We start from the raw sequence: 14036 nt of genomic DNA on the forward strand, positions 1-14036 counted from the left end.
TAAAAATAAGAGCTGAAACAATGATGACTGAAGCCAGACTTCATTCTGTATCCCAAAAGACCTGATCTGCCTAACTGTAGCAGCAGAATCCATGAGACCATATTTGACCAACAGGGCCCTTTTTCTTCATGCCCTTTTTCTCTTCCCAACCCCCTAATATTGACAGACAGATTGCTGAGTCATATCCTTTAAAAGGTATTAACACATGGCCAAAGGGGCCAGTAAAGTAGAATTAGCTTTTAGTAGAAGAGTCAGGCTCCAGTGTGGGCTAATATAATTAAGTGGAAGAAAGTATACAGATCAGCCATCATCTGCCTAATTCTGCTATTTTGTTCAAAGGCAGCATTTAAGGGCCTGGAGATGGGTTCAAATGACCAGGATTTACCTCCAAATTACATTGGGTTATTTTTATGATGGTGGTCTATTGTACATTCTATTGCCTTTCTTTGTAAATAGGTCCAGAGCACCACCGTTGGATGCTTACTTTCAAGTGAGCAGGAGCCAACCTTCTTTGCCAACTACTTCTCATGATTCAGGGGCTAGCAATCCTGTATCTGAAGACTTGCAGGTACCAAGTAGTTCTGATTCTGACAATGAAAGTTCCATAGAGTATGAAGAGGTGGTTGTGCAGGCAGAACCTGAAGCTGCCATTTTGGAAGGTGAGTGTTTATCCAGGTTTGGATTCACAAGGCTAATATATAGAAAGCTTAGACTCCAGCCTGGGTTGGTGTGGCTAAGTGGTTAGAGCATTGGCCCGTGTACCGAAGGGTCTCTAGTTCAATTCCCAGACACGGGTCTCTAGTTCAATTCCCAGTTAAGGGCACATACCTGGTTTGCAGTTTGCACCCCTGGCTCTGATCAGGGCACCTGTGGGAGGCAACAGATTGATGTTTCTCTCTGTCTCTCCCCCTCCTTCCTTTCCACACTCTCTAAAAATCAATGGAAAAAATACCCTCCAGAGAGGATTAACAAAAAATGCTCAGACTTCAAAAGGCTAGAGTTTCTGGATATGTGTTTTGATACTTTTTCTTTTTCCCCCGCAAATGCTATAGATTTCTGCTTTATATTGCAGCTTTCACTGGCCATAATTATATAGAGAGGATGTGATCTGACTTGCACTTTAATATGATTTGTGACCCAGTGAATCATTTATTTTGTAATCACATTTTATATTCTCTTTCATTTCCTTAGACATCTGAGAAGGAAGTAGATGTTTCTTTGTTTTTAAAGAAAAGCTTTGTAAATTTAGTGCACTATCTAGTCTTCTACTTTTTAAGTCCTAGTATAATGTTATGTATTGTGCAAGTGGAACTTTGTTTAGCAACTGGTGGGCAGAGACCCCAAAAACATAGGTCTTGCTTACATTTAAAGCCCTCTGATACCCCAAATTGTGGGCTTTTCCCACTAAATGGAACCAGGGCCTTTTGGAGAAATGGCTTTCCAGGTCTGGGATAGGAATCTCAAATATGAGTCTAGGGCAGTAGTTTTCAATCTTCCTAATGCCGCGACCCTTTAATATAGTTCCTCATGTTGTGGTGATCCCCAACTTCATTGTTACAAATTGAACATAATTAAAGCATAGTGATTAATCACAAAAACAATATGTAATTATATGTGTGTTTTCCGATGATCTTAGGCGACTCCTGTGAAAGGGTCGTTCGACCCCCAAAGAGGTCATGACCCACAGGTTGAGAACCACTGGTCTAAAGCATTTTATTAGGCTAGCAAGCAAGGAGACAATCTAAGTCTCAGAGAGATATGTCATAAGAACAACCTAGAAAGGGTTCTTAGTAACCTAAAATAAAATAGGACAGTTTGAGATATCAGAAAGAATAATGAGTGTGTATTTGGATTTAAATAGGTTGAAATGCATTAAATCTATGAAAATATATAAATTCATAATTATGTATTTTTTAAAAACCTTATTTATTACCCTGGACAGGTAGGTAGTTCAGTTGGTTGGAGTGTTGTCCCAATATACCAAGGTTGGCAGTTCCATCCCTGGTCAGGGCACATACAAGAATCAACCAATGAATGTATAAATAAGTGGGACAACAAATTGATGTTTCTCTCTCAAAAAAAAAATCAATAAAAACAAACTCGTTTATCAGTCATTTTATTTTAATAAATTATAAGAGCCCTAACTCATTAGTCTGAAAGCTGAAAAATAAAGGAGCAAACATTTATCCTACCTTTCCTTGTGTGAACTGTATTCAGTAAAACCAAATAAATGATGAATGAAGTTTTAGGGTTGTTGTTTTTAAAAACTTTCTTTTAGAGTAGTTTAAAAGAAAGGTTCACAACAAAACAGAGCAAGATACAGAGATTTCTCATATACTCTCTATCTCTGCACATGCATTGCCTGCCTCTCCATTATCAGCATCATTCACCAGAATGATGCATTTGTTTTACATCATAATTACCTGAAGTCCATAGTTTACTTTAGGGTTCACTTTTGGTGTTATACATTGTATGGGTTTGGACAACCATCATTATAATATACAGAGCATTTTCACTGCCCTTAAAACTCTGTCATTTTATCCCTCCCACCCATGCCAAAGAAAGATTTTTAAAATAGAATAATTACCACTCTAGCTGGTTTGGCTCAGTGGATAGAGCAAACCTGCAGACTGAAAGGTCCCAGGTTTGCCCAGGGTTATGGGATTGATCCCCAGTAGGGGGCGTGCAGGAGGCAGCTGATAAATGATTCTCTCTCTCATTGATGTTTCTATCTCTCTCCCTGTCCCTTCCTCTCTGGAATCAATTAAGATATATTTATAAATAAATAAATAGAAGAATTATCTAGTCATGGCAGAAATGATGGGGGCAGGGGTCATTCTGTGGCTCCTAAAGCAATGTATTCAGGTAAAGATCATCAGTGGATCCTAAAGTCATTAGGGTGAAAGGTTAATGGAATTCTTTTTATAGGGACCAAGCTAAAATCTCCAGAACTAATGTGCCTCTTGATATGCTATAGTCAGAAATATCCACACCGCTAAGAAGTATTGTTGCAAAACAAAAAACATGAATTTATTTAAGACTAGATATAATAACTAATTCACACAGTTTACAGAAAGGAGTAGAGGAACAAGGTAAGCAGTATCTCAAAGATGCAATCATTCAAATCTAAAATGTATGACATTTGGGACATCTACAAAAATACCTAAATGTATATGAAAATCTAGTTTTGTAAAGGGAAAATCTCAAATCAATGAGGATAAGAGACTTAAATTCTTGTTAAAACTGGATATCTAACTGAAAAACAATAAAGTAGATTCATTCCTTATACTATAAACCAGGATATAGTAAATGGATTGGAGATCTAAGGTAAAAAATGAAATCATTTTGGTATTAGAAAAGTATATGAGTGATAAAATCCAGGAGTAAGGAATACTTCAAAATCTAGAAGCAATCCAAGAAAAATTACATGAAAAATGCCTAAAAATTAAAAATCACCTTAATGAAGGTGTGAAAGATTGATGAAGACCCTGATAATTTAGGGGTCAGACTGATAACACCTTAACCCAATATGAGCCTCCTGATGTGCTATAATCAGAGATGCACAACCTAAGAAGTATCTTGCTGCCCCTCCTCTTACCCAAAAACCAGAATTGAATCTACTGAAGCCTCTGCATATGTCAGTTTATAGGAAATGTAAGCAGTGCCACAAGAAAACAGTCAAATCCAGGATGTAGCACTTTTTATAAGACAAGTGACCAAACTCCCCCATATATCAGTGACAAGGAGGGGATAAAAATGAGTAAAGGAAAATTGTAATGAAGGAAAAACAAAGACTTAGACATATAACAATCAAGCTCATTTTGGAAACCTTGTTTAAATCCTGGTTGGAATAAATTCACTGTAGTAAATACAGTTGGGAAATTTTGAATGAACTGAGTGCCTGGGTATTAAAGGATTAGTGTTAATTTTATGAGGTACAATAATAATGTTATGTAAAAGTAAATCCTTACCAGTTAGTGTTACAAAAGTTTTTACAAATGAAATGATATTTAAGAGTTTGTTATTAAGTATTCCAAAAGAAAATAGGGCTAAGCTGGAAGAAGATTATAAAAATAATTGATTATTTTGAAATGGGGTGATGGGTATCTATGGATAGTTAAGCTGTTTTGTCTATTTTTTATATATGTTAGAAAATATCTAAAATAAGTGGGAAATTCACTGATGCTGCTTGGGAAAAAATTCTTATCCCTTTTACACTAACACTACCAATTAGAAATGGTGAGTTCAGCCTCTCCTAGCCTCTGATACCTTATGACACATGTCTTCTTTTGTTATTACCTATTCTGCTATTTCTGGAAACAACTTGGCAGAACAACCAGGAGGTGTTTCAGCAGAGCAAGAAGTTATATGTAGTGGTGGAAGAGACACATTACCCAAGCAGGTAATACGAACTTTTTTTGAAATGAAAAGGAGACTGCAGGCTTTATAGGCACGAGATCTAGGAGTAGATTTTATCTAAGTTAGTTATTTGTGTAACTTCTTTCTCTTAGTTTTAAAAAAGGGTTAACAGGTGGGGGGTGAAGATGTGAGGGTAACTTGTCCTGCCTAACTAACAAAGTTAAGTATCAATTAATATATAGGAATGTAGTTTATGAACTATCTGGCAGAAGGTGATAACTATGTGATAAGCAATTTTTAATTTAAAAAATAACAAATTATTGTACTTAATATTTAAGTTATTTACATCAATTGTGGACTTGGCCAATCCCAAAACATCATTGATCTACTTTTTGCATATTTGTGTATGGTCTCTGTTTTTATTTCTTCCCTCTAGAAAAAAAAATTTATGTACATGTGAATTTATGTGTAAAAATATTTTAGATTTACCCAAATGGGATTATATTATGTCTTGTTTTTATTCTTTTTCCCATCAACAACATTTTGGAGAGCTTTCTATTAGCACATAAAGTTAAACCTTATTTTTATTAATTCCATCTAATAAAGAGGTGATATGCAAATTGACCATCACTTCAACACAAAGTGGCCACCCCCATGTGGTCAAAGATGGTCGGCCGGGAAGGGCAGTTGGGGGGGCCAGGCCAGCAGGGGAGGGCAGTTGGGGGTGATCAGGCCAGCAGGGGAGGGCAATTAGGGGCAATCAGGCTCGCAGGGGGGCAGTTGGGAGCCAGCAGTCCTGGATTGTGAGAGGGATGTCCCAGATTGGAGAGGGTACAGGCTGGGCTGAGGGACACACACCTTCCCTTCCCCTTCCCCAAGCACGAATTTTGTGCACCAGACCTCTAGTAACTTAATAACAGTGTTCCATCATATAAATAAAATTTTAGTTAACTCTTCCCTTGTCATGTATACTATGATCATTCCCTTTTCATTCTTTTTTGTTTATTTATATCCTCACTCAAGGATATACATATTATTTTAGAGGGCAAGCAGGGGTGGGGGCAGTGGGACTTGAGGGGTGACTTTGATGTAGGTGCCCTGACCATGAATCGAACCCGAAACCTTTCAGTATACAGGTTGATGCCCTAACCAACTGAGCCACACTGGCCAAAGGCTCTTCCTAATATAAATCATGCTGCACTGAACATCCTTGTAGAAATGTGTTGGCAGATTTTATGTCTGTATTCGTGACATATATTCCTAGCAGAGAGATTGCTATATCAAAGGAAAAAGATGTATTTTAGTTTTAATAGATAATGCCAAATTGCCCTCTGGAAAATTTGTGCCAACTTTCTACTTGCAGCAACAATATGTAAGCATGCCCGTTTATCCCTCACTCTCAACAGTGCTTGGTGTCATCAGACATTAATTTATACCACTTAATAGATTTAAAAATTTGCATATTTTTAAATTATAAGTAATCAAGTATTGACCATTTGTAATTTTTTATAAGCTGTTTGTAGTTTGTTTTTCTGGTATTTTTCTTTGATTCACAAGAACCAAGTACTTTATAACCACTTGAGTTGATTACGAAACCTTATTTTGGAAAAGTAACAAACTTACTGTTTCCTGTTGGTTATCTGGGTAACTGCTGGTGTGTGTGTGTGTGTGTGTGTGTGTGTGTGTCTTTGTAAAGATAGCCTTTTTCTTCATTTGAATGAAAAAAAAAATCCAAGAGTTTTTATAAGGTCAAAGGGTACTAATATTTTTGTGCTTTATGTTGGATTTGACTAGATTACATTCTAAAAAGAATGACAAGTGATTCATAGGTGTTGTAGTTTTTCTGCAATGTTTTCAGTTGGGTTTGTATCATTTTTGTGTGATTTTGTTCATTTGATAGTTGTGCATCCTCTTCAAGACTGATTTTGCATTTTCTCTCATTTGAATGTGTTCTGGTTTTCATCCAGCAGTCTCCCCAGAAGTGCAGTTCGCTGCTGCCTTCAGCTTCTACAGATGAGGAAGAAGAAGGGGACACTTGCACAATATGTTTAGAACAGTGGACTAATGCTGGGGATCACCGGCTTTCTGCTTTACGCTGTGGGCACCTCTTTGGGTTTAGGTGCATTTCTAAATGGCTCAAAGGACCGACACGAAAATGTCCCCAGGTAAGGACTGTAGATAGGGACTGTGCATGTGCACAGTCATGTTAAATCAGGAGGATTCCTGGAACTCGACTAATTGTGTCCTATTGGGCTCTTTAGTGCAACAAGAAAGCCAAGCACAGTGACATTGTTGTCCTTTATGCCCGAACCCTGAGAGCTTTGGACACTAGTGAACATGAGCGCATGAAAAGGTAGGTAAAAAGAACCTGCCTAGCTGGAATGTTCCCTTTTGGTTCCTTGTAGAAATAGGTTGTATGAGTCACTCTTAGTGTGATTCTGATGCTTTACTTGGGTTGTGACTGGGGATCTCTAGGGATTGCTAGCAGTCTGTCTCACATTGTGATTTATAATATATATCTGATCATCTTCTCAAAGAGGTCTGCATTGTTTGCTTTCCATACAGCATTAAAAATGAGGATTGAGATGACAAATAATTGTGGTTTCAGCTATACCTGAATTAGACTCCAATGAATTTTCAGTTATACAAGTCAATACATTGGTTTTTAATTTTAGTTTGCCAATTTAAAAAAGCTTCTATTTGCCCTGACCGGTTTGACTTGGTGGATAGAGCCTGCAGACTCAAGGGTCCCAGGTTCGATTCCAGTCAAGGACATGTACCTTGGTTGTGGGCACATACCCAGTAGGGAGTATGCAGGAGGCAGCTGATGGATGTTTCTCTCTCATCGATGTTTCTAACTCTCTGTCCCTCTCCCTTCCTCTCTGTAAAAAATCAATAAAAAATATATATATTTTTAAAAAGCTTCTATTCTTGTAATATACGGAGTACTAACCAGTGTTGCAAAGAGACATGAAAGGGCAGCAGGGAGAAGACTCTACCACTACTCCTTCTATGTGCTTGGCACCTCTTGTAAGCCTCTGCTTTCAGAGCCTGAGTGTTGTGTGTTAATTGGAACAGGTAGGTTCAGAAGGAATGGAGTAGCTATTCCTTCTGCAGGAGCACTTAGGTATTCCCATGAAATTGGAATCAACTCTAAGACTTCAGCCTTTGGTAAATATGACCTGTGGAGATCAAGACCATGGTGTCTTAAGCCCTCTTGAAATGAAAAGCCAGAGAGAAACATACAACTCTATAATACCTTATACCTGGCTTGGGCAGCACACCCAAGCAGAAAGATATTCTGGGTTTTTTGGTAGCCTGTCCAGATTCTAATCTAGGGATTAGATTTACTGCCCGTCTCTGTTGCCATTTTTTGCTTATGGTGTTCCTAAAACCTCCTACAGCAGCATCCTATACAGAAGACTCAAAAGTGAAGCTTATCACTGTAGTGCAATGAAAGAAATTGTTCTTGGAAGCCCAAGAACAGTCGCTAATAACACTTTAAAATATGCTTTAAGAATTATGAAAGAATAAAAATACCACCGAGAGTTCAGGGACATGGGTTCTCGGACACACTACCAGTAAGTAAGTACACAGGCACAACCATTTAGTTGTGCTTGCCAGTGTGCTTCAACAGTATGCTTTAAAAGTAATTCTAGCCCTAACTGGTTGGCTCAGTGGAGAGAGCGTCGGCCTGGGAATTGAAGAGTTCCAGGTTCAGTTCCAGTCAAGGGCACATGCCCGGGTTGTGGGCTTGATCCCCAGTCGGGGGCATGCAGGAGGCAGCCAATCAATGATTCTCTGTCATCATTGATGTTTCTATCTCTCTTCCTCTTCATTCCTCTCTGAAATCAATAAAAATACATTTTTAAAAAATTAAAAAAAATAATTCTACTTCAGGCATTTATTCTAAAACAATTAAGGATGTGTGGAAAGATTTACTTAATGAGTTTTTTCATTTAGCATTGTTAATCCAAGCCAAGAGAATTAGTTGAGCAAACTCTGGCATATCAATGTGATGGAATGCTATACCTTCATTAAAACTGCTATTGAAGTGGATATAATATGTTGTCATGTGAAAGTTCATTTTTTTTGTGAGCTAGAAAAATACTACAGATAGTCATTTGAGGAGTGGGATTACGGACGATTTTAATTTTCTTTGTTTTTTTCTTCTCATTCACTCCAACAAAAACTTAATTACAGCATTTTAAAATGGCAGTTGTATTACAGATACAATAAAAGCTTACTTGTGAATTAGGTTCTCCTTAATTCCATCCTTTTACCCAGAGCATAGATATGGATATATATATATATATATACACACACACACACACACACACACACACTCACACATATATGATTTAGGATGTTTTTACACTTTATGCAAATGCTACTGAGTTATAATTTTCTATCTGTAGCTTTTTTTTTCTTAATGTTATGTTTGATACATGTAACTCTAGTTTATTCATTTCAATTTCTGTATAGTATTTAGTTCTCTAGTTAGAATTTACTTATGTGTCTTTTGTGCTGGTGGATAATTAAGGTGGTTTCCAGTTTTTGTTAATAAAAGCGGTGAACCTATGACACGTGTGTCAGAGGTGACACGTGAACTCATTTTTTTGGTTGATTTTTCTTTGTTAAATGGCATTTAAATATATAAAATAAATATCAAAAATATAATAAGTCTTTGTTTTACTGTGGTTGCAAATATCAAAAAATTTGATACGGCACCAGAGTTAAGTTAGGGTTTTTCAAAATGCTGACACTCTGAGCTCAAAAGGTTCTCCACCACTGCTATAGAGAGTTGCTCAAGAGTTTCAGTCTAGAAATGGAATTGCGTAGGTTACATGTAATTTCAACTTTACTAGACCCTGTCAAATTGCTCTTCTAAGAAGCTGTTACCAGTCTGTACTTACATCAGCAACAGTATAAGATAGTTTTCATTATTTTCATGCCCCTACCTACTTTATATTATCAGACTTAATTTTTTTTAAAGTGTATTTTTATTTATTTCAGAGAGGAAGGTAGAGCGAGAGAGAGATAGAAACATCAATGATGAGAGAGTATTATTGATCAGCTGCCTCCTGCACACCCCCTACTGGGGATCAAGCCTTTAACCCGAGCATGTGCCCTTGACCAGAATCGAACCCGGGACCTTCCAGTCTGCAGTCCAGTGCTCTAGCCACTGAGCCAAACCAGCTAGGGCCAGACTTAATTTTGCCAGTCTCATGGGGTGAGGTAGTATTTACTTAAGTTGCATTTCTTCAGTTACTAATGAACATACTCTTTGTGAATTGTGTTCATATCTTTTGCTCATTTCTTTTGAGCAAAACATGGTTTCTTGCTGATTTACTAGAGGCCCGGTGCACAAAATTTGTGCAGAAGGGGAGGGTCCCCTCAGCCCTGCCTGCAACCTCTCCAATCCGGGACCCCTTGGGGGATGTCCAACTGCTGGTAGTCAGACATCCTTCTCACAATCCTGGACCGCTGGCTCCTAATGGCTCACCTGCCTGCCTGGTCACACCTAACTGCCCCCTCACCCCCATGCCAGCCTGATCGCCCCTCACTTCCCCCCCTGCCAGCCTAATCGCCCCCAACTGCCCCCCCCTCTGCCGGCCTGGTTGCCCCAACTGCGCCCCTCACCCCCACTGACCTGGCCGCCTCTCAGGGTCGTCCGTGTCCCCATCCCCCCTCCCCCCGTCGGCCTGGTCACCCCTACTGAGGATTGAGTCCAAAACCCCGGCATGTGCCCTGACCGGGAATCAAACCGTGACCTCCTGGTTCATAGGTCAACAGTCAACCACTGAACCACACCAGTTGGGCTATATTATTTTTTGTTATTTGTATACATTGCAAATAATTCTCCAATGTGTGGCTTGTCTCTAACTTGTTTATGGAATCTTTCCTTGAACATGAGCTTTTAATTTTAATGCGATTATCAGTCTCTTGTGCTTTTTTTGTCTTTACTGCTTCAAGGTCATAAAGATAGAATATCTTCTAAGGGTCTTTAAAAGTGTTAATATTTTATATAGGCTTTTAATCTATTTAAAATCTAGTAATTGGATAACCACTTGTGACAGCATGCTATTTTAATAAAAGCGTCATATGCTAATTAGACCGGGCATCCTTCTGGACAACCTTCCAAGCAAAGCTGAGACTGCAAGGGAAGCACAAGTCCCAGGTGCCAGAGGGAAGCCCGTGCCAGCAGCTGGGGGAAGAAAAGCCTACTCTTGCACAAATTTTATGCATCGGGCCTCTAGTTATTAAATAATATCAACACTATCTTAAATCAAGTTTCTGTGTATGAATGGACTACTCTTGTTCTGTGATCTGATGGTTATTTCTCCAATATATAATTTACTGTAGCTTTAAAATATGTTCGCCTACTTTGTTCCTTAAAATTGACTTTGCTGCCTACCTGGTATGTCTCAGTGGTTGAGCATTGACACATGAACCAGGAGGTCATGGTTCGATTCCTGGTCAGGACACATGCTGGGGTTCTGGGCTCAATCCTCAGTAGGGGGCATGTTAGGAAGCAGCGGAGCAATGATTCTATCTCATCATTGATGTTTCTCTCTCCCTCTACCTTCCTCTCTCTGAAATCAATAAAAACATATTTTTAAAATTGATTTTGCTATTCTTTTTTTAAAAATATATTTTATTGATTTTTTACAGAGAGGAAGGGAGAGGGATAGAGAGTTAGAAACATCAATGAGAGAGAGTATTATTGATCAGCTGCCTCCTGCACACCCCCTACTGGGGACATGCCTGCAACCAAGGTACATGCCCTTGACCAGAATCGAACCTGGGACCCTTCAGTCCCCAGGCCGACCTCTATCCAGTGAGCCAAACCAACCAGGGCGATTTTGCTATTCTTGGCACTTTGCTCTTCAATATTAATTTTAAATTTAGTTTGCTAAGTTCCAGGAAAAGCCCTTTGATATCTTGATTAAAGTTGCATTAAATTTTTAGAGTAACTTGAGAAATGCCATCTTCATGATTTTAAGTCTTTCCAGCCATGATCATTACTGTATAATAGCTTTCCAATTACTCACTGTTTTCTTGTGTCTTTTACAAGTGTACTTTGCTTCATAAAGTTCTTACATACCCTTTAACTTTATTCCTAGGTTGCTATTGTTAAAATCGCTGTTGTGAAAGAATTTTTTTATTATTATTAATTTACCACTCAGTTATATGGCATATGGGAATGTGATTGATCTCCTTTTCTTGATATTGATTCTAGCACCTTACTGGACTCTTAATAGTTTGTAGGTTCTCCTGAATTTTGCATGAAATAAATAGAGCAGCTTTATTCCTTTCTTTCCAATTTTCATCTTTTTTTCTATCCTGTGTCATTGAAGTGGAAATCTCTCCCTTTTTTTGTATTTCATATTTTCAAATTGTCTTTAGGTACATGAAAATTTATGATTTTTATTTTTGGTGAATGTGCCTTTCGTTATGCATTGTTTATCTTTATGCTTATTCATGCTTTTTAGTTCTAATTGGTCTTTTGTTAGCATTTTTCCTATTACATGCATCCTATGTTTTTCACTTTAGCCTCTTTTTTGTAGTATTAATTTGAGTATCTATTCTTGTAGCTTGTTTTTTCTTTTACTCCAACAGATAACCTTAGTCTTTTAACATGTCATTTTACACTTTCATAATTGGCTCTAATCAAGCAGAGAGCTTAGTTCTGATCCCTCATTTTGCATTTATAGTCCCCATTGCTTAAGGAGCCAAAATTCCTGGTCATCACTGCCTACTTTAACACCAGATCTAGTAGGCTCATTCGTTTAGCCGTGCATGCTACATTTCTGTATTGTTTCTGGATTTGAGATTTTTCTCTTGTTGTTTTATTCAGTCATGACATATTTACAGCAAAGTGTTTGTATCATAGCATGAACTTACTATGCTACCTTGATGGGAAGTCTTCAGTAGCTTCCTAATTTCTACCTCTTGCTGGCTTTCCCCCTCTAGTACCTTACTACAGGAGCAGATGTTAAGGAAGCAGGCAGAGTTAGAAACAGCACAGTGCCGGCTCCGACTTCAAGTCCTCACTGAGGAATGCACTAAGCTTCATAATCGTGTCAAGGTAAGTTTGCTCTTTCTAATCCAAATAACTTTTGGTATAGGAATTGAAAGGGAATCTAAATATTACTAAGGTTCATCTCAGATAGAAATATGATTTATCAAAATTTTCAGCAAGTAAACATGACCAGCTTTATTTTTGATTAAAGCATTTGTCCAAAGCTTACGTGCTTTATCTTCCAAGATCAGATGAGATCGGGCGCGTTCAGGGTGGTATGGCCGTAGACCAAAGCTTACATGCTTTATGATTAATTCTACTGCAATTTGAATTTTTAAAAAGATTAAACCAGATAATGCAAAACGTAAGTCCTTTCATCTTCCTGCATCTACCAATAAAATGATGTTTTAAACAAAAACAATTTTCAGCCCTATTGTTGTTTATGATTCTGTGCTCTCATTTTTTTCATTTGCTTTTTTCATTTGCTGCAAAAACTACAGCAATTCTCTAGGATTTGTGTTAACATTTTCATATAATGGATAAGAAACCTTCTTATGCCGGGCTGGTGTGGCTCAGTGGTTGAGTGTAGACACAGGAGCTATAAGAGTCATCGGTTCTATTCCTGGTCAGGGCACATGCCCAGGTGGTGGGCTCAATCCCTGGTGGGGAGCGTGCAGGAGGCAGCCAATTGATAATGTTTCTCATCAATGTTTCTGTCTCTATCCCTTTTTCTTCCTCTCTCTCTAAAAATCAATAAGAACATATTTTTAAAAAATTAAAAAGAAACCTCCTTGTATTAGATCAAGGAATTTTGCATAAGGGGAATAACAATCAAAAAAGCTACACGTGGCTCTGGCCAGTTAGCTCAGTTGTTTAGAGCATCATCCCAACACACCAAGGTTTGTGGGTTTGATCCCTTGTCAAGGCACATACTAGAATCAACAAATGAGTGCATGAATAAGAAGTGGAACAACAAATTGATCTCTCTCTCTCATCAATAAAGATTAAAAAAAAATTTTAAAACAATACTAAACAAAAAAGCTTCACATTTATAAAATCTTTTTCATTTTAGGACTTGCAAAAACTTATTCTGCAACATCGGGATCAGATCTTAGTGAGCTCCCAAGGACAATTCCTAAGTGGCTCGCCCTCCAAACTGCCCGAGCACAAGTACTATTTCCAGAAGACCTTCACAGTGTCTGAGAGTGGAAACTGCCGAATTATGACCTACTGTGATGCTCTGAACTGCCTGGTGGTGTCACAACCTTCTCCTCAAGCTACCTTTGTTCCAGGTGAACTGTCTAGAACAGTGGTTCTCAACCTTCTGGCCCTTTAACTACAGTTCCTCATGCTGTGACCCAACCATAAAATTATTTTCGTTGCTACTTCATAACTGTAATGTTGCTACTGTTATGAATCGTAATGTAAATATCTGATATGCAGGATGGTCTTAGGCGACCCCTGTGAAAGGGTTGTTCGACTGCCAAAGGGGTCTCGACCCACAGTTGAGAACCGCTGGTCTAGAACAAACATGTCAAACTTGAGGCCCACAACAAATACTCATTAACAATTACCCATTTATTTCAGCCTTTTGTATTTAGCATGTCTGAAATAAACCTACATTTCTATGAAAATTGAAGCTTTTGCTGTT

General features: G+C 38.2%; 1 protein-coding gene across 1 annotated transcript in view; it reads left to right on the forward strand.

Annotated features, from left to right (window-relative positions):
• Nucleotides 1-14036, forward strand: part of RFWD3 (ring finger and WD repeat domain 3) — a gene marked incomplete at its 5' end in the record, with an annotated part of 36703 nt that overhangs the window by 11718 nt on the left and 10949 nt on the right. Inside the window, 6 exons of the mRNA XM_015558799.1 lie at nt 457-659; nt 4332-4402; nt 6327-6524; nt 6621-6712; nt 12337-12451; nt 13458-13677. Coding sequence (XP_015414285.1) covers nt 457-659; nt 4332-4402; nt 6327-6524; nt 6621-6712; nt 12337-12451; nt 13458-13677 — 899 coding nt within the window. The remainder of the gene's footprint in view (nt 1-456; nt 660-4331; nt 4403-6326; nt 6525-6620; nt 6713-12336; nt 12452-13457; nt 13678-14036) is intronic.

The sequence above is a fragment of the Myotis davidii genome, unplaced genomic scaffold, assembly GCF_000327345.1.
Source record: "Myotis davidii unplaced genomic scaffold, ASM32734v1 scaffold453, whole genome shotgun sequence".
NCBI classification, from domain to species: domain Eukaryota; kingdom Metazoa; phylum Chordata; class Mammalia; order Chiroptera; family Vespertilionidae; genus Myotis; species Myotis davidii.